Here is a 27,039-nt window from a genome sequence, read left to right on the forward strand (position 1 = left end):
ATAAATAAAAAAATTAATAGTTATTCCTTACAAATATTTAACATTTTTATTTATAATTAAAGAGATTTATAAACGTGCAACGTAGAATAAATTAAAAATTATACATAGTCCAAACGTCATAAGTAAATTAAACTACATTTTATGTATCGAACAAGATTAATATCATAGCGTAGATTATGATTGAAATGTATCGAACAAGAAAATTCTCCTCTATTAGTCTTACTTTTTCAAAGTGACCCTTCGACCTCTGAACCCCTATCATTGGCCCAATATAGAGTTTAATAAAATCAAATGACATTCATTGCTCCCATTATACCTGCCTATCATTTTTAAAATGATATGAATTCCGCACCAGTATTTTCCACCCCGCAGGATTTTTTTATTCTTAAAACTAGCTCAGAAACGAGCAGTGAGGACGATATTTCAATTTCATCACAAATCAATCAATAATATAAAAAGCAAAATGACTAACTAGAAATCAGAATATTAATAGGTATTTTGACTGCGAATATAGAAAACAAAAACAAAAGAAGCAACCAGAACAGAAAGAATAATTAAAGGCCAAATTATATAAATACAATTAGAATTTTTTATATCTTTTCATACATTTTAGAAATCTGTTAATTTTATAAAATAAGTATTAAACAAAAATATGCATCTATTATCATAAAATTGTGCGCAGTGTGAATGTGGCGACAAAAGAGAAACATAAATTAAGGAAACACTATGGTTTGACTGGCACATATAGTCATATAATTAAACGGTAATAATGTGAACAACAGGTGGGTCGCATTCACATCACGCGCAAAGCTCTCTTGCAGCATTCAACGGTCAACACGGTATTCTGCGTTGGCGGCACGTCACTCGCTAGCGTGAAGCCGGTCACCATCCGGTTCCAGTTCCAAGTGTGAACATACGCATTTGCTGTCGTATATTCGTGTGCGCGCCAAAAGACTGAGCACAAAAATGATCACATCTGTAATTATGTACCTGTTATTCAGTTTTAATCGTCGTAAAATATCTTCATTTTAAGTAGACTCGTCTATCTTGTTAATGTTACTTGTCCTCTGTCTGTTCAGGCAAAAAAATGTTAACTTGATTAATTGCTCAGTCTCTTGACAATTTCTCATTTCAAAATTAAATTTTTAAAAAATTATATCTGTGGGCCCATCGCATACATGAGAATAAATAAATAAATATGAAGACAGATAAGCAAAAAACATGTTGGGTACAAGCTGCTAAAATGAATTTGGTGGAATATTTCCTTCAATGAGTCATTCAATTTAGATTTGAATAAATTTAGGTTTATTCCACCCTAGTCCCAAAAAGTCAACGTGAAAAATAGACCTAGGGTGTGTCATTATATATTTTCTTACTTTATCTATTATTATTATTATTATTGATGATTTTTTTAATTGTGCCTAAAGATACACAATCAAATTCTACTTTTATTAATTTTAATTTTTAAATTTGAGTTTAAATATTTAAACATTCAATTTTTTTATTAAAAAATATTCATTATATTAAAATTATAAAGTGTAATAAATATTTTTTAAGAAATTATTATTATTATGAATATAAAAATTAACTATTGTTAGTTTCTTGGACTCAACTTTAAAAATTGACTTTAAATGTTATAATATTTTATATATTATAATTTTTAATAAAAATATTTATTAATTTTTATTATGTATTATTAGACACGTCAAGTTCATCATAGCCACTCACCTCAAATAAAGATAAAACAAATATGTCTAAATGAGATTTTCATTGATATTATTCTAAAACACTGACAACATGGAATAAAATGTCAATCTTTATTATCGTTGCTGTTATTGTTATTAGAATCCTGTAATAATTTTTTGTTTAACATTTATTATTGTTGTTTTTTTTTTTAATAAATTATAAGTATATAGGACTAACTTGCACAAGTCATACCTTTAGAGGGTCATACTTGAGCTGTTATTTAGAAATGTGAACGACTTCGATTCTTTACCTGCATAAGTTTGCGACTTGCATTGCTAAGTAATCTGAATTGATAGTTCTAGTTTGGTACACTACTAAATCATGTTTGCTATAACAAGTTAAAAAATTTGAGATTAAAAAATTAATAAATTATTACTAAATGAAAGTATTTAAAAAAATTAACTAATCAATAGGTATAAAACAACATAAAAACGTAATTATGTGCTTATAAATTATACTTAATTTTTTTAAATAGTTTACAAATTTCCTATTATTATTATTATTATTATTATTAAGTAAAGTATGATTTATAAAAAATAAAAATGATTAAGTATGCAAATATTTATAAAGATAAAATATTTTATAAAAAATAAAATAATTAAGCATTTATAAATTATAAAGGGCCATTAATGACAAATTTATTAGATTACTGAAGAAAAAATAGAAAATATATTGTAAGTTATAAGTTCAAACACCATTTTAAATAGTGTAAAAAAAAAAGAGAGTTTTGCCTACCATTATCTATTGATTTCTTTCTATGAATAAAAAATAATAAAAATAATAAAAATATTGTATTAGTAATATTAAATGTCAAATAATTTTTTTACAATAATGATTAACAAAATTATTTATTAAATAAATTTTTAAGCCTAATTAAAAGTCTTTGAAGGTTAATTTTTAACTCTGATTTTAAGAAAGTAGATGTTAAATAATGTCTTTAAAAATATTAAAATTAATTTTTTATTAAAAAATTATTTTTTTAACGAGTGTCCTAAAGACTCTAATTAGCAATATCTTGATAATAATAAATATTCATATTTTTATAATTTTTTTTATTAATAAACAACTTATTTATTTTTAAATTCAATTTAAATGTATTAATAATCTGATATTTTTATGCTATCATTTAATCATAATCATATTAAAAAATATATTTAATTTTCATAATAATTAATATAAAAATTACATTTACGATGTATTCTAATTAACTGACGGTATTTTTACACTGGTCATGTACTAAAGCTAATATTTTTTTATCATAATCTTTTTTCATGTTTCAAAATAAGTTTAAACTATAAACAGTATAAAATTTTAATTCATTAAAGAATTTTAACTCATTGACAGCAATTATTCAATGTTGTTATTTCTTTCACTAACAGAACATAAAAAAAGTGAAGTTGAAAAATTTCATCTAACTAAACCATCTTCTGTGAGTGAATTATGAATAATGCTAGTTTAGTTTTTTAAAATTAAAAATAATTTATAAAATGAATGCTTTTATGTTTATAAAAAGTGAGTAATATATTTAAAATAATGTGTTGTTAATATTTAATATAAACATAGCCTTAGTATTACCAAATCCTCCAACAATGTAATAAATGTAGTATACAAATATACAATGGCTTCGTAGCTCAAGACTATATAAATTTATTAGAAAAAAAAAAGACTATATAAATTTAAGTCCAACTTCAGCCCAATTTAGTTTTTGGGCTTATTTTTTCTCCACGTGCAGCTTTTTAGAAAAATAAAAAAACTATGGATGACAAAAAAAAAAAAAACTAATAATAAGAGCTGAACTTATATTTAAGAAGACATCTACTTAAAATGTGATTTAATTTTTAAAAATAAAATCAAACATACTTTTAATCTCCTCTCGAAAACATAAACTTTAGAAGCTTATTTTTTTTCCTTTATATTTATAGGTGTAGTTATTACTCTTTCATTTCTTCCTTTAAGAGAAGGTCTTCTTTTTATAAGAGTCTCTTTACATTATAAATGATATATTTTTTTTAGCTGTTGAAAATTTCTTTTTTAACTTATTCTTTAACCCCTTTAAATTTATTTTTAAGTTAACGCTTACATTTTTTTTTCGTCCGTGTTATTGTTATTTATGAGTTTCCTTTTTATTTTTTTTGAGTTAATGTTAACTGACTTTTGTAAAATCTATTATATTTTTCATGATCCTTCAAACTTCCAAATTTAAAGCAATGCTATTATATCAACTGACTATGTTAAAATACAACAAAAAGAGAGGACAATATATATAAAAAAAACGAGTTCTTTTTAGCAGCTATTTGTGTGAAGAAACAAAATTAGTGTTAAAAAAGAGAACATGTTCTCTACTTGCTTCACTTAATTTTTTAGTTTAATTTTTTGTTTAAAATGTTTTTGAGTGAACATTCTATGTTTTGTTAGTTTTTAAGCATTGTATTATTATTCTTTTGGAGATGTTTACTCTTTAATATTGGATGTAAGTGTCAGTTGAGACTTTAATCTCGTCTTCTTTGACAAAAAGTAAAAAAAAATGAATGATAAGGGCAATGAAATTTTTATATGGTTAAATATGAAAATACAAATTTTTGTTAGAACTTGAAAGAGTAAAGAGATGTAAATGATGAGTAAGAGAGAGAAAACAAAAGATGTATTTTATTTTTTTTTAAGTTTGAAAGAAAAAAATGGATGAGAGAAATATAACGGGAGACAAGAAAAGAAAAGAAAAGAAAAAACGGAAATTTTGATTAAAATTTATTATATTTTTGCTGAGTTTAAAAGAAAAAGTTACTTGCCTTCTTTTTCTGGAATGTCTTGATTTTCTAGTTAGGTTCGAAGCTCGTATACAAAAATGGTGCTTTATTGTTGGGGGCAATTGCGCAATAATTGACGCCAAGGTTGGGTGGTGGGGGAGTAGAGGCGTTCTTTCGCGATGGAGGCAGAACAAGGGAATACTTGGTGTCACGATTTTCTTTCTATAAAAGATAACTGCAACTATTAAATAAGACAAAATGTAATCAATACTTTTAAAGTATTAATTAAAATAATTGTTTAAATACTATGAATATATTCGTATCATAATTTTTAATATACTATATTATATTTCTAATAAACATTTTTATTTTTAACTATCTTTTTCACACCAATGAACAAAATTTGTAAAAATATTAACCACTTGATTGCATTTTTTAAGTTTCTTCTTTACACACACACACACATATCTCTCAGCTATCCTAATCGGGAATACTAGATTCCAGCGCGTTGAATCTTCGATGGAATACTTGTTTGTTTCAGGATCAGACGTCTAGAAACCTTAGACCCAAGATTGAGGGCGATTTGTCTATTTTCTTAAGGTTTTTCAATAAAAATATATTGTAAATATTTTATGATGATTAAATACTTTTTTTTAAAAAAAAACTCCAAACCAATTTTTTTTACATTTTTAAACTAAAAAATCATAAAAGATCTAAAAAAAATATATTGTTTTTTGTACGTAGACACAATGAAGTTATGAAACGAGGGTAATTTAAATAAGCCAATATTGAATAACAAAAATATTAATGCATAAAATTATTACATTTTATAAATTTAATGGGAAAATGTAGATATAGTAAGTTCAGACTAAAATTGAGCAATAAAATTAAACCTAAATTAAATAGCACAAAATTCGCTAACTTTTACGTCCTGTGTCCTTTAATCATATCTATTAGAAAAAAAAAATAAATGTTAATGATGCTACAGTATAATTAGCAGGACTAAGAGTCTAAAATTGCGGCGATTTACCAAACTAGAACTAAATTTAATAGCGTAAAACTTGCTGACAATTTTATGTGTAGCAACAGTATGGGTTAACTAAAGTCTAAAAAGTGGGCTATGTACCGAACTATAACTAAATTTGATAGCACAAATTTCGTAGAATTTTTCAAAAATGTCCTGTGTTTTTATCATGTTGAAATATCCAACGAACTTCTGAACGTATGCATGCACCCATGTTTGGTTTGTTCGGCATGACTAAGGTTGTGCCTGTTATCATGTATTTGGAGAATATATTTGCAGACCATGTTGTTATACCATTTTTTTAAATATTCTTTCAGTTTGAAAAAAAATAGAACCTAAAACACATAACTTGTTGAAATACAGAAGGTGCCCATTTGCAAATACAAAATGAAATTAAATGAGAAATGTGTTTTCCTTTCTCATTCTCATTTAAAAAGTTTTACACGACATTAGCATTAGCATGTATATGATTAATTGTTCCCAAATTTTTTCAAGGACCGAATTCAGATAGAAAAGATACCTAATATAATCTAGATCAGTCATCCAACATAAAGAAAGAAGTCACTGCACAGGTCTACACTGTTCATCTGATTCTGCTTATTTTACCATGTGATCAAACGAGGTCATCTAAGAGTCTCTGTCTAGCTGAGTTATTATGTTATAGGAGTAGCAAGGTTGACCTTAGACATGCATCCATTATTTTTTGTTGCTTTTTCTTAACAATGTCTTTTTTACATACACAAAAGTATATTGTTTCACTTTATATAATCTTTTCATTAATTTTGATAATCGTAAATTTTAAAATGTCTAAAAGCAATTCCATCGTTAATTAGTTATCGTTATGTAATGATACAACTAATTGATGTTGTTATATTATATGTCCTACAATACTCCCTAACATTACATGATAATATTTAATTTTTCATAAATTATAATTAAATATTAAATTCTAAATTTGAATTGGTAAATTATATAGTTATCATGTGTTAAAATTGTAGCATGAATGATATTTTAATTAATTTTATTATTTGAACTAGTAAAAATTTTGATATTATATATAATTATTAAGAATATTACATTCAATATTAGCGGAGGTATGAACAGTTTTTCTTCCATTGTTTTCTCTCCTTTTCTTTTTGCTGCACTTGACAACTTTTCTTCCATTATTTTCTTTGTTTTTTTTTTCCTTCCTTCCGTGCCTTATTGTCTTCGCATCTATATCTACAAAACTAGAACCCCATCTTTGTCTTTATCAAATTTAGTGAAATTTTGCTCAATAAATTGAAATTTGTTTAAGCAAAATTTCATTAAAATTAAATGTCCAGAATTTACTTAAATGAATTTTAAATTCATTTAAAAGAAATAAAACCAAATCTTCAAATCACGTTGCAGTGGGAGGGGATCGGTATCCCTACCTTTTACATTCTTCTTTCATTTGGTCCCAATCCAATCAAAAATAGTCAGTCAATGCCGTGGACGTCGTATATCACTATTCGGCTGCTTATAACTGTGCTTCAATTTTTTATTTCCCTTGTTTCAACTGATTTCGATCCAGTATTTTAAACTTGGTATAGTTGTTTTATTTTTCCTCAATTTTTTTTTAAAATTAAACACTAAAAATATTAATTTGTAATTTTTTTACCATTATGATTTCTAAATAATTATATAGGTTTGTACGTATTGGATAGACATTTTAAGTGTTTTTTTTTTCAGTTTTAGCGAATATATTTAGACATGTGTATGTATATAAAAAATAATTATATACAATGTTATCTATAATATTAATTTTCAGTGGTTCAAATAATGGAACTCGTTAAACAAAATAATTTGATTTTTTTTAATGTCTAAAAATATACAGTAAAAATTAATAAAACAGGTTTTAAATCACATAAAAAAAAAGGATATTTTCCTGAAAAGCTCATCCAAGCAAGTCTTGTAGAAGTGTTTGCTTTACCGGTATATATTCACTGAAGAAACAACGGGAGTAGCCAAACAAATTTTTAAAATTAAGAATGGGAAAGTGGAAAGACATTAATTCAACAAGAACACAGTAACTGCAGAAGCCATGTGACTGTAGTTACCGCCTCTAATCATGTTTTGACCAGAAAACACATTTAAGAAAGAATTTTCATGCAATCCCTATATAAGCGAGCATCACATTGCCATAATCTTCACATTATAACAGAAACAAACCAATGATCAAAGTCTCCATTCTTCACAAAATCACATTCATGGCATCAACACTCCTCAGCCTCTCTTTGCTGGTCCTTTTAATTGCTGCAGGCACCGTCGAGTCCTCAGTTACCAAACGATCCAAATCCAACCCAACAGACTTCATCAAGTCCTCATGCAAGGCCACTCGGTACCCCGTCGCGTGCGTTCAAAGCCTCTCGGGATACGCAAACGCGATTCGCCAAAGCGACCAGCAACTAACAATCACGGCCCTGTCAGTGAGCGTATCAAGGGCCCAGTCATGCGCATCATTCGTGAAGAAGATGGGCTTAGTGAAGGGGATGAAGCCCATGGAGTACAGTACTGTGAGAGATTGCATAGATAATATGAATGACAGTGTTGACCGTTTGAACCAATCGGTTAAGGAGTTTGGGCTTGTGGGTAAGGGTAAGGGCAAGGGGAAGGATTTGGCGTGGCACATGAGCAACGTACAGACTTGGGTCAGTGCTGCTATCACTGATCAGGCCACGTGTCTTGATGGGTTTGATGGGCCCCACGTTGATAGAAAGTTGAACGCTGCGATTAGGCCCAAGGTTGTGGACGTTTCTCAAGTCACTAGTAATGCCCTTGCTTTCGTGAATCGATTTGCATCGAGGCACCGTGCTGCTGCTGCACTCACTAATTAAACGCCATGACTCATAAGTATATATGCGTGGTTCAATTGAATATATATAGTTTAATTTGTTCAATTGTGTTTTAATTGTTCTTTCTTTCTTCTCCTGCCTATTGTTGGAGAAGTGATATGTGTTCTCCCAATAAGAAGCCAATATTTGGTTTCAGCTGGTTCTCTGCTGCTGCAATGCATGTTGCAATTGCATTGTTGTAAGGGTAAATGAGAGCATTTTGTGTTATTTTATATCGCGTTTAATAAAATCGTAATTTGGAAGGCAATTTGTCACTTGTATACTTTTTTTCTCTCTTTAAAGCAACATATATTTTTCTGATGATCGTTATTTTCATGTACCGAAAGAAAAGAAAGAATTGCTAATTTTTTATTCTGAACAACTTCTCTGCGTCATATTTTGGCTAGTAAAATGAGTCTCTGGTGACATTTTTTTTGTAACACTTGGCAAGTGATGTATGTATATATTATCATTGCATTCATGCTTTAGATTATTAGGCCATTTGCATATATTATTGCATTGTTTAGTTGATTTTATCATGCATTATCTTTGTTTTAGATTACACGTTTGTTTTTCTTGTAAATAAATATTTTAGGTGCATCAAATTGAAAAAGAGAAAACAAAGTAAAGATTTCAAGTCAGAAGATTCTACAACTGAATTGTGGATAATTTCATGTTTGTGGAAATATTTCAGAGCGAAAGTTAGAAGTCAGAGAGAATCATAACCAGATTGTGAATTTTTTGCTATACTTGTGGAAACACTTTAGAAATGCAAAAGTCATCCATAAAGATCCACAAGCAGGCTGTGGATTTTCCCACAACCTGTGGTTTTACCATTTGCAAATGTTTATAATTTTAAGTGGACTTGGCCCAAGGAAGAGGAGGCAAAAAGACAAAATTTTAGAAGATAAATAGGGGGCATCTGAGAGATAAGGGAGCAGAAAAGATGGAGAAGAAAGCTAATACCGGGAGGTGGAGGCTACCTTGATGCGATTAACCGCTTTATCAGTCTTTGGGTTTTTATTTTAAATTATGCATAGCTAATTTCTTTTCTGTTAGAGAATTGATGTAGTACTTTGGATCATACGTACTGAACCTTTTCAATTGTTATTGAGTATTTTTCATTATCCCTGTGTTCTATCTTTGTTTATCATGCTTATTCTATAAGCAATTTTACAATTGAGAGATTGGGAATTGTTTGCGAAAAGAGGTAGAACAAATTAGATTTTGTCACAATTGGGAAATTGCGTAAACCTAATTAGTTTTCTTATGAGACGATAATTGTTATTCACAGTTCTTTTGAATTTCATAATCATCCTAAGGAATTAGGGATTAGGGTTCAATGAACAGTTCTACTTGCCTAAGGAATTAGGAGTAGACAACTCTTAATAAACTCAAAGTGGATTATTTGAATTCTTGTATCGGTTGAAAAGGGTAGGAATGCATAAGAAAGAGTACGAAATCAATTGTCTAACAATTTCATTGTAATTAAATTTTTGTAAAATTAAGAATTTTCTTTGGTTAATCTATTTCTTAATTTCTCAAACTTAACAAAAATTAGTGATCTAGTATTCAACAACTTCAATCCCTGAGGACGATATTTTTTACTACAGTAACGATTGGTACACTTGCCAAACGACAACAAGTTTTTGGCGCCGTTGCCGAGGATTGAATTTTCTGTTGATATTAGTGAGCTAAGAGACTTGAGATTTGAGTTGTAGGCTCTAGATAGTTAATTTTGTTCTGTTTTTAATTTTAATTTTTAATTTTAATTTTAATTTTTTTTATTTTAGAGTTTTTATTTTTTTTAGTATTTTGTGTTTCTCAGGTATTTATGCGAGGTACTGTTAATCCGGAGGATTTGCTGTTTGATCCAGAAATTGAACAAACTGCTAGAAGGAATAGAAGCAGTGCAAGAAGAAGAAGAGAAAGAGCTAGACAAGCACTAGCTGATCAACAAGAGCAAGAGTGTCAAGAAGAGCAGTCAGTTCAAGGAGAACAAGATTTAACCATGGCGGAAGAACCTGGTAATGTAAGGAGGACCCTGCAGGACTATTCTATGTCAGATCCTAATTGCTATAGGGGGAGTATTGTGAGGCCTCCTAATCTTAAAACATGAGCAATAACTTGAACATAAGTGACTAACAAACACAAGTCTATTCCTAGTACAAGAGTTTGTTAAGTGTGATGATTCAGTTCAGATTAAGAATATGTTTTTCAACAAAATTCTAAACACTAGTTCATAAAGCCAAATGAGCATTGAGTTAGAATTACACGCAAGTAAGGTAACTAAATATCATATAAACTCAACAAGAAATAGAGTTAGTAGTTACATCGAATCCAATCCAAGAGAAATCAGCCACTCATGGTGAGAGCTATAGCAAGATACAAAATAAAATTATAAGAAGAAGAGATGAAGAAGGCTCCTTGTTCTCAAGCAATCTCTTCCCCACGTCTTCCTTGTGCTTCGTTTTCTCTTGGATATCTCTTCTCGATCTCTGTTTGTCCTCTTTCTCTCCCCTAAAAATTTCCTTTTATACATGTCTTTGAAATACGAAAAATTTGAAAATTTTAATTCCACTGTTGCAGCTATGGATTCAAGACACTGTAGCTGTAGAGATCTAGATTGTATTAATTACTTTATCTTCTCATGGCTACAGTTATAGATTCATAGTCATGGCTGTAACTATGTAGAATTTTTGTTTTGTTGCACAATTTCATGGTTGCAGCTGTGAATTTGTGGCTATAGCCTTGGATTTTAAATTTTATTAAATTCTACAAAAAAAGAAATTTTTTCTAAATCAGAACACTACCACTCTTATGACTTCTTGAATTAAATTAATTTACCAACTTGAGAGATTTATATGCCCAAAATTATTTACATTTTAACCCAAAAAAAGTGTTAAATTAATGATAAAACATGAATTTCTAGCATTAACGATTCCTAATGCTGTTATATCTTTAATTTCAAACTCATGGAATTACGAAAATAGTTCAAGTTTTCATAATATATCACTTATTTTATTCATATTTTTTTTATTTTTTTCTTATATTACAAAAACTTTAATAAAAATATATTATATAAGAGTATCGTTAGTCTTTATGTGTTACAACAGTGTCGGTAGTCTAAATGTATTGTTTAGAGTTTCCCAAAATAATGCATGCTTTCACGTCCGGGTGCTTTATTATAGCAGACCAACATGGACGTACGTCCTTTATTTACAACTTACAAGCAGGAGGCCAGACATAATGGTACGATACACATGCAATTAATCTCAAATATTATCAGAGAAATTTAAAATTTAAAATAAGAAGCATCAATCTTGAATAAAAAATCGTTTTTTTAAATCTCTTTTAGATTTCTACAAGGCATTGCATTGGCAATTATCCTTTCTGGGTAGAACCTGCATCCTCATCCATTTTATCAATTGCTGGACGTAGTCCAAACATTAGTTGATCGATGCCATACGCATTAAAACAAGTGAATAATTTAATGAATCTAGTAATTAATCATGACACATTGCGTGTTGAAACAATTCCAACAAACACATTAGATCCTATCGTTGCGCATTATTTTTCATCGGTAAATAGTCAAAAAACGTAGGTCAAGCTATATTGCAGCACGTTGAAATTTGATACAATTACATCTGGATTTGCTACGTAAAGTTTTCATAAACCGAGTGCATCTAATTATGATGTTATAAGCTACATATTTGATGATGTGATTGGCCTAATATACCTAATTATAAGCTGAATGTATTAACTACCTGACATCAGCAAAATACGTACACTGATTCATAATTAATAAGTGGAAATGAAAATTTAAAATATTGCCATGACATCCAATTCACGAATTCAATTACTATTTATAAATGGCATGCAAAAAATTGAAATTGTTTTTAGAATTTTCTAGAATAAATGTTTCGCAAATACAAGATAAAAGATCATGAAATCAATAAACAAAATGAGGTTAGGATTTTATTTGACCATTTAATTCTTTCGGGCAACCAAATTGAACCTAATCCATTTTATTTTTTTTATATTCTCAATTGGGGAAAAAATCCTCACATAATATTTAATGTAAAATTTTTTGTACTTTTTTATCCTTTTAAATGATAAGAACATGGTACCTTCAATCAATTTTACTAGGCAAGGTATCATTGACATGCAGAGTTTAAATAACAAGTAGTGTTATTTTACTATTTGCAATTCAACTAATCTTCAAATATCAACAAATCTTTTAGAGAAGGAATGCTTATTACAAATTTTAAATGAATCTACAAGATCCTCTATTCCATTCAAATATATAATCTTTTAAATATAAAGTTTTTATATTAATAATACATCAAAATTAAACTCATACTAATAAACTATAAATAAAGTTTATCAAATATTTAATCTATTAAAGAGACTTGCAATTTATTCTTTTGAAAAAAGGCAATCCTACACATGAGACTATTAAAAGGAATACAGATTAAATTTAATAATTCTTCACCTACTTTTATAGCAAATATATCAAACAAAAAATATATTTATATATTACCTTAAAAATATTAAAAATATAAAACATATTTAATATTTTTATCTAATAATTAAGAAAATTTTAAACATAAAATGTGAAAGAATGTAAACTATCTGTATATTTTGTTTAAGCACAAGAGAATAGTGAAAGGTGGAGAGATATCACCAGAGAAGAAATAGGGAACGCCATGAGCTGTTTGTGAATATTTTCCTGTACTGGGCACTGAATGCTTAGTTCTTCTTGGATGCATGTAATGTAAATAGCATCATTTTTATTTTTTGGTCGTTAATAGCATCACGATACGTGGTATCCTTACAGCCCTCTTCTTTTTTGCTTTTCACTCTTTTTTGTGGCCTTTGGTTTTGAAACAGGGAAGCCTTTCAAGCTATCCTTTCTCAATTTTTTTAAACACAAATTATTTATTGAACTTTAAAATACGTACCATTTTTAGTGTAAGCGGGCTTTGCATGTATATCCATAAGTTTTAAATACGTAATACCAAGGTTTTTAAAATTTGAACGGCTATTAAATTTATAGTAATGAAATATTTAATAATATATATATATATATATATATATATTAAATAACGAAATACTATATTTATATATAATCAAGTAATTTGACAATAATTTGATTAAACAAAAACATAATAGTCGCTTATAATTTAAAGAATTATATATTTTAATAAGCTAAATATGACATAATATTTAAAATTAACTTGTATAACTAAAAAAAAAGAGTCCCAAAATGGCATTGTATATTGGAAAAGTGATTTGAATATGGTATATTAAGAAAAGAAGTTCAAAAATATGGTCTTTTCGCATTATTACCGAAATATGGGAAAAAAAACGTAAATGGCGATTTTATTATGAACAAAATTATGGCAGAATGCAGACTGTAATTTCTGATCTTCACAAAAACACCAATGGCAATTTTAATCTGAACAAAATAATAACAAATATGCATACTGCAATTTTTAATTCCTGTAAAATTGCAAATGGCGATTTTACTATGGTCAAGGGACGTTTTTATGCAACAACAAACATTACAATGCACATGAACATAGCAGGACTGAGCTCTGAACACTGTAAAATTGCCATTGGCAAGTTTTGACTTCATTCATCATGCGTTACAAATAACTGAAGTAATGAAGACTATTAAAATTTTCATTGGCGATTTATTCTCTTTATATATGTCTGAATCGATGCTCCATGCGCGAGAAGGGTATTGTGAATTGATAAAGAAGAACCTGCTGAAGAAGAAGAAGAAGGCCTGATGAAGAAAAAGAAGAAGAAGGGTGTGTGAGAGAGAGTAAGAAATAAAAAAAAAATTTTTTTTTTAAAAAAAAAAAATGGTGAAAGATACAACCGTTGATTCAAGAAAACATATTTTTGAAAAAATTTAAAATTTAAATGTAAGTTTTAGAATTTTATTTAATATATTTTTAGTGTGTATTTTAATATATATTTATATATTATCATTAATCTATTATGTTAATTTAAAGATTTTTATATATTATATTATAAAATAATTTTTCTGTAAAATTAATTAGGTTAACTTAGTAATAATTATTTAATGTATTATGTTAATTTTAAGAATTTTTATAAATTATATTATAAGATAATTTTTCTATAAAATTAGTTAGATTACTTTAGTAATAAATTAGTTAAGTTTTATATGGAATGAATTAGGATAATTTATAATAACTGAATTAATTAGTAATTAATTATTTGAATGCATAAAATATTTTAAAATTTATTCAGAATATTTAAAATAATTAATAATAAGTAATTACTATATTTCTTAATAATTATTTGTTGTATTTTATATAATTATAATTTAAATAGTAATTATTTTGAATTTTTTTCAAATTTATTAAATATGTTTCAGTTTTATACATAATGAGTTAGGATAATTTATAATAAAAAAATTAATTAGTAATTAATAATTTTCATGCATAAAATATTTTAATAAAATCTGAGAAATAATTTAAAATAATTATTAACAAGTAATTACTATGTCTTTTAATAATTATTTATTGTATTTAAATAATTATAATTTAAATAGTAATTATTTTGAATTTGTTTCAAATTTATTAAATATTTTTAAAATTTCTATGTAATGATTTAGGGCAATTTATAATAAATAAATTTAGTGAAAAATTATTTGCATGCATAAAATATTTTTAATAAAATCTTAGAGTTAATTTAAAATAATTAATAACAAGTAATTACTATATTTTTTAATAATTATTTATTGCATTTTAAATAATTATAATTTAAATAAAAATTATTGTGATTTTTTTTTAAATTTTCTATAGAATGAGTTGGGGAAATTTATAATAAATTAATTAATTAGTAAAAAATTATTTGCATGCATAAAATATTTTAATAAAATCTTAGAGTTAATTTAAAATAATTAATAACAAGTAATTACTACATTTTCTAATAATTATTTATTGGATTTTAAATAATTATAATGTATAAATATTTTGTAAGAGTTATTCAATATAAATAATGTATTTTAATAATATTTTTTATTTTATTCATAACAGGTAATGAGATTGTTACGCTCTCGTCACTTATCGATAACGCCTCTAAGGATAGAAATTATGAAAATTTTACAGCATACTAGCTTTGATCGAATTTCTCAACTTTGCCAAATGCAAATAAACGGTTCACTTGTAAATGCACTTGTGGAACGTTGGAGGCCTGAAACACATACATTTCACCTAGTTGTTAGATAATACAAAATTACATTACAAGATGTTTATATGTTACTTAGACTTAAGATCAACGGTGCAACAGTGATTGGTTCTACAAATTCTTTTACTGTTGTAGTACAGGATATGTGTGAAAATTTAATAGGAGGCCGACCTAATTCAAACGACACTGACAGATCATAAATTAGATTAAAATGGCTATCACAACACCTTGGTTGGCTTCCTTTGAATTCTAACATTAGGTTACAACAACATGTTCGTGGGTATATTCTTTCCTTGTTGGGACATGTTTTGATGCCAAATAAAAGTAATTCAGTGGTACATGCAAAATTCTTGCAGTTGTTAACAGATGTGAATAAAATTGGCAAATATAGTTAGGGATCAACATGCTTGGCTTCTCTTTATAGAGGGTTGGATCGTGCTTCTAGACATGATGCTAAAGAAATTTGTGGCTGTTTGATACTTTTACAGGTGTGGTCATGGCATCGCCTCCCATAGCTGGCTCCAATCCCAGGACAACCAATAATATTTTCACTTGCTCTTAGATGGAGACACTTTAGATATCAAGCAAATACTCTGTTTAAGAATCTTCAGAATATTAGATTAGCATTGGACTAAATGGAGGTTAATGAGGTAAAGAGTTTTACTAAATCTTATTATTATGTTACATTATGATATCTATACAAACCTTTCTTAATAGGAATTAACACTACTGAATTTTGTATATTGCAGTTTTTGTGGACACCATATGTGGATGATGAAATTTATGTAGTAACTCCAGATGAAGTGAGGCATGAACAACAAATGTGGTCAACTGTTAGTCCTCTTATATGTTTTGAAGTTATAGAGTGACATGCAACCGACCGTGTAATGTGTTAATTTGGATATGCTCAGCCTGTTCCTCTTCAACCCCAACAATTTGAAGGAGTCCATAACAGAGACCTACGTGGAGCAAAAGAACCAAAGGATTCGATAATCATACATCATGAGTGGGTGACAATGTGGGAGCATCGACATGAACGTATTTTAGAAGGAGTCTAGCCTCAGAATTTCTATTCTTCTAATGAATATTGGGCACAATACACATTGTATGCAATGGATTGGCTATGGTTATCCCCACAGATGCAAGACCTAGCACCTCAACAACAATTGTTGCCTATGGAGCCATCATTTTTTGAGCATGATGACATTCCTATGGATGCATCACCTGTCCAGCCACAAGATACTCCATCAGCTTTTGTACAACCAAATCAAGAATATTATTGGTCACCTGAAAGGAACGAGTGACAACCTTTTCAATGGGATAAATAATCACCACAACCACAACAAGAACGTATGTTTACAAGTAGGATAGATATTGGATGTGGTGGAACAAGTAGGCAAGAAAGAGGTCAAAGGTCAGTTAATTGTAGTAGTACTAGTGGATTTTCTCACGGATTTATTTCAAACATATGATTTTGTGATAGATTCAGCTTCACCTTCCCAAAGCAATCCGGCTTCAAACTTTGATTTAAATGAAGAACTAACTAGGGAAGATGTTTTTGTAAATGAGGAGAATGTGTATCAACCAGAACCAGTGTATGATGCTCTACCTGTGCAATGGTCTATGCCAATTAGCTCATGGGATTTCACACCTTAAGAATATACAAATACCTAACCATCAGAAAATGAACAAGAGCCTGAACCCCAAGTAGATAGGGATGCAACAAATGAGGACGTAGACACTCAAAAGGATGCACGTCAACCAGAAAGACGAAGGGGATTTCTTTCTCACATGTTACGTCTATTTACACATCCTCCTGATATATATAGTCATTCATTAATAAAAAAAAAAGGAAATGGAGGATAGTAATTAAATTTATTAGTGATTTCTGTATTAGTGACACTATCTATAATGTAATGTTGTTATTTACTACATCTTATTATTAGTGGTGTTTGTTTGTAATGTAATGTTGTTATTAAGTGGTTTCTACATTATATTTGTAATGTAATGCTGTTATTTATTAAATCTTATTATTGTCACTATGTGTTTAAATTTAAATGTAAGTTACTAAAATGTGGCTGGTCACGTAATTGTAAATTAACATAATCGAATAAGTTAAAAAATTACAAGATATTAGTAACAATACATTAATATAAAAGAAACTGACATTCATCACAATCAATAACAACATAACAAGCAAAGCATCAGTACTCCACACTATGAACTAAGGCCAGGAGCATTAGGACAACCGCTACAACTATGGTTTTTGCCTCGACAAAGACTACAACGTCGTGAACGCCTCATTTGTCGTTCGTCCATTTCGTTAAGAAAACAAGTTGATTTCGGATGACCTTTTAAAGTACGCTTTAAGGCGAGGTTAGTACAGAGCTTCGGTCCTCGATATTTGCACCACTTCAATTCATTCCCGACAACCCCAAATTCCTTCTTGTAAACTTTGCACACTTCATTGATTGTATAGACTTCATTCACATAAGCACGTCAGTCAATGTTTTGACTACAACAAGCTGCAATGACGTGACGACATGGATATCTATCAGTTTGGATGTTTTCACAATTGCAATAATTTTGTCTTAGATGAACTTTATATTCCTAGTTGTTGGATAAATCTTGAACATGAAAAGTCTCATTGCGTCTATCAAATTGAGTTACACGAAGGTTTCTTGAGCCATGCTCGTTTGATTGACGATGACTTGTTATATTTTCTGAGAACAAATGTCCAACATTCTTACGAGCATAAGCCTCGCTCCTTTTACGTGCAAACAACTGTGCTAATTGGAAGTATGTAGCTTGAATAAGTTTTGTAATAGGCAAATTGCGAGCGCCTTTCAATACAGAATTAATGCATTCAACAAGATTTATCGTCATCTGGCCCCATCGATGTCCACGATCAAATGCTAAAACCCATTTTTCTCGTGGAATTTCATTAAGCCTGTCTATATAAATTTGTCCACACTCCCGTATTCGCTCATAATGAATATTAAATTCATGCTCAGTTCTTGAGTAACCTGTAAATAACAAATTCAAATTTCATAAGCATAAACAATGTTATCTAAAAACAAGTACATTGTGTTACTTCAAATAAGAAAATAAGGTTAATTACCCACACGAACAACAAGTTTATGCAAGTTAGGAGCCTTGAATCTTCGCAAGAAATTTGCAGCAATGTGCCTGATACAATACATGTGGAATGCTCTTGGAGGTTTCCACTGGCCATTGCTTCTTCTTATTGCTGCTATAATTGACTCATGACGATCAGAAATTATGCCAACACCATCTTTGGTAACAACATATTTTCGTAAATTTTCGAAGAAAAAACTCCAACCATCTGTTGTCTCACCATCAACAACAGCAAATACAATTGGCAATATATTTTGATTTCCATCTTGTGCAACAACAACTAGTAGAACTCCCTTGTATTTGCCATATAAACGAGTCCTATCAACCTGTACAAGTGATTTGCAATGTTGAAATGCTATAATGTAAGGACCAAAACTCCAAAACACTCATCGTAGTATTTGAACATTGGGAAGCATTTCACCATTGCGATAAGCCTTTGCAGCATCTAATTTTACAACAGATCCTCGAATAGCATCACACATTGCTATGCACCATTGTGGCAAAGCTTCAAATGAGGCTTCTCACTGACTAAATACTTTTTCAATTACCTTTTGTTTTGCCAACCAAGCTTTTCGATAACTTATCGTGTACCCAAATCGAGACTAGATTTCTCCAATCACTACTTTGATTTTAAAAGAAGGATCAAATTCTAGCATTGACTTTATACATTCTGCAATTATGTCTGTATCTAACTTTCTGTGATATTGAGAAATGATTCCAACAGTACAAGTGTGTAGACCATTATATTTTTAGATTTGTCAAAAATATGCATTCTTCTTGAAACTAGCTCGAAAAAGCCAGCTACAATCTAGGCCATATCTTACACATTTGCAATAAAAAGTATTTGGTTCTGACTCTAACACTTTGTAGTCCACTCCTTTTGATATACTGTAAATGCTTTATTGTTTGTATAACAACTTCTTTATCACTGAATTGCCTTCCAACATACAGTTCACCATCTATCTTTGTGTTATCTACTAGTAGTGAACATAAATTAATTAACAAAACTAAAATTAATCTCACTAATATAATTATAAATTTCACACACCTAAGTTTGCATAGTAGTGAACATAAATTAATTAACAAAACTAAAATTAATCTCACTAATATAATTATAAATTTCACATACCTAAGTTTGCATACTCTAAAAACTCAGAAGCATTCATAGCATCAAGATCTAATTCACGCATGGAGTGACTCGCCAAAAGGATGTTGTCCACCTATATGGGGCTTCTCTTCATTAGCATCATCATTAAGATCCTCATTGCTTTGCTCATCACTTTGATAATCTCCTTCAAAGTCATAGTCATCACTTTCACTGTTGTTCTCTAGTAGCATGACAAATTCTTCTTGAACCTCATTACTTTTGAAAATAACATACAACTCAATTGTACCACTTGGAGGATGACGTTGTTGATGTATCTAAAACATTTGTTGAACGTCATCATCGTTGGTTATTGGAATCGAATGATATTGCATAAAACCACCAAATATCAACATTGGACATCGATACATAACACTTTTCACTATATTTGGAAACAGAACTTCATAAACATATTGACAAAGCCAGCACTTTAAATCTTCAAATGATACATTATATGGAATATACACACATGTTGGTTTCTCGTATGCAAATGACATACCTTTACTCGTATTTGGTATAATCTCACCGTTAAAATAAATTACAACAAGGACGCTCATTTTTTCTTTTCATAAACACATAAGCTTCACACACACTCTCTAAGAACTTCAAATGGTGTAGGGACAAATTGCAATGAATGAAAATTCTAGTATTTATAGCCTTAGCAAATTAAAATTGCCATTGACATTTTATAACATTTTTTAAAAATTTACATCGGTTAAAGGTCGCCTTTGACGAGTTTAAAAAAGTGAATACTTTTCTAACAATATAAATTACCATTGGTAAATTTTACCAGTCATGTTTACTTTTCTGATAAAGTACACTCGCCAATGACAACTTTGTTTTATAAAATTTTGTCTTTTTATGCTGTAAAATTGCTAATGACGATTTTACTTTATCAGATTTTATTTTTTTACGTCTTAAAATCGCCATTGGCGTTTTTATATACACCATATTTATGTAATTTTGTAAAAAATACCATATTTTTGTAATTTCATTTTAGAAAAATCATAATAAAAAAATGACCCTTGTTTATTAAAGTTTTGTTTTCTAAATTTCAAATGAATTAATTTGATGTGTTTTGACTAATTTTAATATGATTCGGTTAATTTTTTGAATGATCAATTTTTTAGTTTATATAAATTAAACACTTAACTATTAAACTGATTTTTAACTCAAATTGATTATTTTTTTATTTAATATGGATTTGACTTGAGTTGTATATCTAGATATAGTGATTAAGTTTATTATTAAATAATTTTTGTATATACAAAAACTCAAATCTAAAAACTTAATTAAGTGATGTTGAACTATTTGTTACTAGAGATTTTTTATTTTTTTAAAAATAATTGTTATTTAATACAATACTAAAATTATAAAATAAGTATTTGTTCATACAAATAATTAATAATAATCAGTTTATAAAGTAAAATTTGGGTCAGAACTAATCAAATACTACCTAAACAATAAAAGAAAAAAATGATATATATATATAAAAGAAAATCTTCTGATACAAAAATTATGTAAATTTTTTAACTATGCAAAATGTTATTTGCGTGCTATTCCTTTGAATTCCGAAACAAAAAGGTAAGACAGATTTAAAAAAAAAAATATTTAAGAGTTTTAATAATCGGTGGTCCATATAAGAGCATTAGCTCAATCCTGGACTTGGAATGGCAGCACAAACTCCGAAAGACGGGGCTAATTGTAATCCACGTTGCCCTTTGTTTCAACCATGAAAAATAGGTACCTCAAAACTCAAACTAATTACGTATTTTGTATCAAACTACATTATGATACCCTCTTCTTTCATTATTTTTTCTTAAATTTATTTATGACGGAGATTAAATTCGTAAAAACAAAAAATAATTTTATATATAAATAGAACATGGAATTATGTGACACTATCTGGTTCCTAGTCCTTACCGAAAACTAGAGGCCAGGGTCTCGAGTGTGTGGGTTTGTTGATCTCGAACACCAGAGGTAGAGAAGAAGGCTCAAAATATGGCAGCAGAGTCACTGAGAGTAACCACTTCATCTCTCTGCTACCTCAATGGATCACAGAGGAGACCAACCCCTCTCTCTCCTGTTCGCTTCATGGGTTTACGCCCTCGACCCTCTCACTCTCTCTCTTCATCTTCTCTTTCGCAATTCTTCGGGACTTCTCGAATCAACTACAGTTCTTCCACTTCACGCCAACTTGCTCCAAGAAGAAGAAGCTTTTCTGTTTTCGCCATGTCTGCTGACGGTATCTATCATTCTATCCCTTTTTTACCTGTCTCGTGTTATGAATGTATACATGGCTTCTTAAAAGAAATAAAAAATGAATGTCATGAAAGAAAACATTTTTTTTAGTTTGATTTATTTGTTTGTCATCCTTAAAATTTGTATGTTATACTTGAATTTCGGTTTGAATTATCATATTGGGGGGGTGGGGGGGTTGGAGAACATCATTTGCCTGCTCTATTGGGCTTTTGAAAGTAACTTGCATTTATGAGGAGTTGTCTAAGAAATAATGGTAGTCCGTCTTTATATTTCCTATGGTTCAATTTTATTGTATGAGACTATGAAGTGTTTTGGTTTGGTTTCATCCGTTTGTAAATGACCCTTTTTAACATTCTTCCCAGACACAAAGCGTGTTGTTCCATTGAAGGATTATCGCAATATTGGCATCATGGCTCACATAGATGCTGGGAAGACTACTACAACCGAACGAATTCTGTATTATACTGGAAGAAACTACAAAATTGGAGAGGTACACGAGGGAACCGCGACGATGGACTGGATGGAGCAAGAGCAGGAAAGAGGGATTACCATTACTTCTGCTGCAACTACTACATTTTGGAATAAGCACCGGATCAACATTATCGATACTCCTGGTCATGTTGACTTTACCTTAGAAGTGGAGCGGGCACTTAGGGTGTTGGATGGGGCTATATGCTTGTTTGACAGTGTTGCTGGTGTGGAGCCGCAATCAGAAACTGTGTGGAGGCAAGCTGATAAATATGGGGTGCCACGGATTTGCTTTGTCAATAAAATGGACCGCATTGGAGCAAACTTTTTTCGAACGAGGGACATGATAGTAACAAATTTGGGTGCTAAACCACTTGTACTGCAGTTACCAATTGGTTCAGAAGATAGATTTAAGGGAGTTATAGACCTTGTTAGGATGAAAGCTATAGTTTGGTCTGGAGAAGAGCTGGGTGCCAAGTTTGATTTTGTAGATATTCCAGCTGATCTTCTAGAGCAGGCTCAGGATTACCGAGCCCAGATGATAGAAAACATAGTTGAGTTCGATGACAAGGCTATGGAGAACTACCTGGAGGGAATTGAACCAGATGAAGAAACTATAAAAAAATTAGTTAGGAAGGGAACCCTAGCAGCCAGTTTTGTGCCAGTGTTGTGTGGCTCAGCTTTCAAAAACAAGGGAGTCCAACCTTTGCTTGATGCTGTGGTGGATTATTTACCATCACCACTGGACTTGCCACCAATGAAGGGCAGTGACCCTGAAAACCCAGAAGTGACGATAGAGAGGATAGCAAGTGATGAAGAACCATTCGCTGGGCTAGCTTTTAAGATCATGAGTGATCCATTTGTAGGCTCACTAACTTTTGTCAGGGTGTATGCTGGGAAGCTAAGTGCAGGGTCCTATGTACTCAATGCAAACAAAGGGAAAAAGGAGAGAATTGGTAGACTTCTAGAAATGCATGCAAACAGCAGAGAGGATGTTAAAACAGCTTTAGCTGGTGATATTATTGCTCTGGCAGGTTTGAAAGATACTATTACTGGTGAAACTTTGTGTAACCCTGATAATCCAATCATGCTTGAGCGGATGGACTTCCCTGATCCAGTGATTAAGGTTGCAATTGAACCCAAAACTAAAGCTGATGTTGACAAGATGGCAACTGGTTTAGTCAAGCTTGCCCAGGAAGACCCTTCTTTCCACTTCTCCCGTGACGAAGAGATAAACCAGACAGTGATCGAAGGAATGGGAGAATTACATCTTGAAATCATTGTTGATCGACTCAAAAGAGAATTTAAGGTAATACCTCGTTCTTCTTGAGAGTTTTCAATTATCCAACCCTGATGCTGTGTGTGAAATAATTACAATTAGAAACAATAATAGTACATAAGCATGGATGTTAGCTCATTAGATTGTAATGGAATCTGTTTCACTTTGAATTATCACTTATTACCTGTAAATGTGCAAATGAAGGAGTAAAGAACCATAAAAAAATTATGATGCTTATGAGACATGGCTCGTAAGCCTCAGTAAAATCCCTGTCTATCATCTGATAGAGCATTATTAATTGTTAAGTGGTATGCTCTTCCCCTTCACCTCTTCTCTCCTTTCTTCAGTAGTTTTATGTTAAGAATATGTCTACTTTTTTTTTTATAATTTTATCAAAATCACATTATCTTTATTTGTTAATGCAGGTGGAGGCTAATGTTGGTGCTCCCCAAGTAAACTACAGGGAAAGCATTTCCAAAACCTCAGAAGTGAAGTATGTGCACAAGAAACAATCAGGTGGACAAGGTCAGTTTGCAGATATCACTGTACGGTTTGAGCCCATGGATCCGGGTAGTGGATATGAGTTCAAAAGTGAAATCAAAGGAGGTGCTGTACCAAAAGAATATATTCCTGGGGTGATGAAAGGATTGGAGGAGTGTATGAGCAATGGTGTGCTTGCTGGCTATCCGGTTGTTGATGTGCGCTCAGTTCTTGTGGATGGTTCTTACCATGATGTAGATTCAAGTGTGCTGGCATTCCAGTTGGCAGCAAGAGGAGCTTTTAGGGAAGGAATCAGAAAAGCTGGACCAAGGATGCTTGAACCTATAATGAAGGTTGAAGTTGTTACTCCTGAGGACCATCTAGGTGATGTAATTGGCGATCTCAACTCAAGAAGAGGCCAGATAAACAGTTTTGGTGACAAACCCGGTGGTCTAAAGGTACATCAAATAACTGGTTCTCCTTGTTAGATTATTTTATTAGATTTGAAGGTTGGCTTGAAAGTGCTTGTGCTGTATTTTTTGTCTGAAAATGCACAATGTTTCCTAATTGATATGTTTTCTACACAATTCTAATTTCCAAGGCAGCGCTTGAAAATCCAAGGAAAGGAAAACACCCAATATCATTCATCCCACATAATCTCACAAGAGCCCTCTTAACCTTCCCTCAATATAAGATCATAAAAGAAGAATAAGGGTATACCACTTAGGAGGTTGTAGTCACGTTAACCGCATTGATTGATTGTACTTGAAAGTTTTGCCAATCGTGGTTGTCTCAAATAGTAGGATTGAGTAGTGTTGACTCAAAGGTCTCGAGTTTGAACTAGGTATTCTATATGTAGCAGACTTTGTCGAGGACATGTGGATATAGATGACTAGGATGAATGAAGGCAATATTTTTGTTCTGTTTTTACCTTGGATATTGATTCTATTAATTGAAGCTAGGCTTATTCTTTTCTTCCTTTTGATGGTGACAAACGCAGGTGGTTGATGCTCTGGTACCTCTTGCTGAGATGTTCCAATACGTCAGTACACTCAGAGGGATGACAAAGGGCCGTGCATCCTACACAATGCAATTAGCCATGTTTGATGTGGTGCCTCAACACATTCAGAATCAACTTGCCTCAAAAGAGCAAGAAGTTGCAGCTTAATGTATTTCCTTGGTCTCCAAACAAGGAACTTCTTCCCTTCCCCTTGTCAAATAGTTGTATTCGGCTTATTGTGTTGGTATTTTTTTATTGTAATTTTCCTTGTACCAATACAAGGTTAGCCAAAAAAATAATTCAGAAGCAGACAGAAAAACCAAACGATTTTTCTTCCTTAGTTGGAGAGAATGAACTGTTACGGGGCACATAAATTTTTTGGGGTAAACTTGAACAATGCTTAACTATGTTGAGAACCAAATATTATTTACCTATCTTTAGTTTTTAATAAAAATGCAAATTGAATTTGTCCGCATGATATTTTTAAGGTGAGCATTATTGTACGTTCTGAACGATTTTGGCAACTTTACCAAATTCTAGTGGCACAGTCAAGTGTCAATATGACACTTGTTTTAGAGTATAAGTAAGCTTGAAAAAAAAATTATTAATATGTTGCTTTCAAAAATTAAAATGTTAACTTTTGTCCCCTGACATTTTCATTAAACAAAAGGAAATAAAGGATACAATAGTTAATCATAAAAAATAAAGACATATTTGACGACTTTTCAAATTCTTGCAAAACAAATTAAATGACGAACAAATTTCAATTAGATAGTGGCCAAATTTATACTCCGATAGCTTTACCAAACAAACTTCTGATCAAATAATCACTCTTTTTGATAAATTCTCAGATTCTAATTGAAGACCAACCAGAAAATTATACAATATTATACTTTTTTCTTCCAATGTCAATCTCTCGTGTAATCTTTCTGTTGGTGTTTTTTCCTTCCATCGTAATTAACCATGCTCAAAATCATGCGTTCACCTTCTTATCAATCGATGGCCCCAACCCTCTGGCGAGTAACTAATTACTATCTTAAAAAATGCTAAAAATGAACCACAAAACAATAGTTTGAATTTGGAGAAAAAAAAAAAGAAAAGAACTTAATCTAACCTCCATCTGAATCAACAATTTGTAATTTCAAACTGAATAGTTTGACCAGATTTCGTTTCCCCTCAAAAGTTCATTCATGTACAAAGAACAACCAAAACGGCAGAAATTATAGTGTGTCCAAGGTCGCTCGTTTGTCAAACGACTAGAGTCTTCACAGCCAAATCAGGAACTTTCAATACTCGTAGCCTGCTTTGATCTAAGTAAAATGTACACTTGAAAGTTGAAAGCACACTTGTACAACGTTATAACTAATCCTTCACGCCCCACGATTTCAATTAACAGAAGAGTCACAGAACGCAGGACGCACAAGAGGAAAAATGAACTGTGTTTGACATATAAACAACATGAATTCACCAAGACTGAATGCACTGAGCGACTAAAAAATCTCCCAACAGTAAATTGTCCTTCCCGTTTTTCCAATCCGATCCAATCTATTTAGAGAATTCAGTCACACTGGAAAATCAATGGCTTTTTCGAAGATTGCCACCTTCCATCAAATTCACCTCATCTGGACAATCCCAGCACTGATCAGCCTTTGAATCTTGTTCACCGCCATTG

At 30.5% G+C, this 27,039-nt stretch overlaps 2 protein-coding genes across 2 annotated transcripts; both read left to right on the forward strand.

The window, feature by feature from the left end:
* The first annotated feature begins 7,745 nt into the window (after positions 1–7,745).
* Positions 7,746–8,372, forward strand: LOC113851150 (21 kDa protein-like). Its single transcript, XM_027481629.1, has one exon. It carries the CDS (start codon positions 7,746–7,748, stop codon positions 8,370–8,372), a length of 627 nt encoding a protein of 208 aa, XP_027337430.1.
* A 13,378-nt stretch (positions 8,373–21,750) lies between these two features.
* On the forward strand, positions 21,751–25,850 carry LOC113849196 (elongation factor G-2, chloroplastic-like). The gene is made up of 4 exons (XM_027478910.1): positions 21,751–22,123; positions 22,503–23,917; positions 24,313–24,825; positions 25,368–25,850. The coding sequence occupies exons 1-4, from the start codon at positions 21,880–21,882 to the stop codon at positions 25,533–25,535; spliced, it is 2,340 nt and encodes a 779-aa protein (XP_027334711.1). The 5' UTR covers positions 21,751–21,879; the 3' UTR covers positions 25,536–25,850.
* Positions 25,851–27,039: the final 1,189 nt, after the last annotated feature.

This window comes from Abrus precatorius, unplaced genomic scaffold (genome assembly GCF_003935025.1).
Source record: "Abrus precatorius isolate BTA unplaced genomic scaffold, Abrus_2018 Scaffold9, whole genome shotgun sequence".
NCBI classification, from domain to species: domain Eukaryota; kingdom Viridiplantae; phylum Streptophyta; class Magnoliopsida; order Fabales; family Fabaceae; genus Abrus; species Abrus precatorius.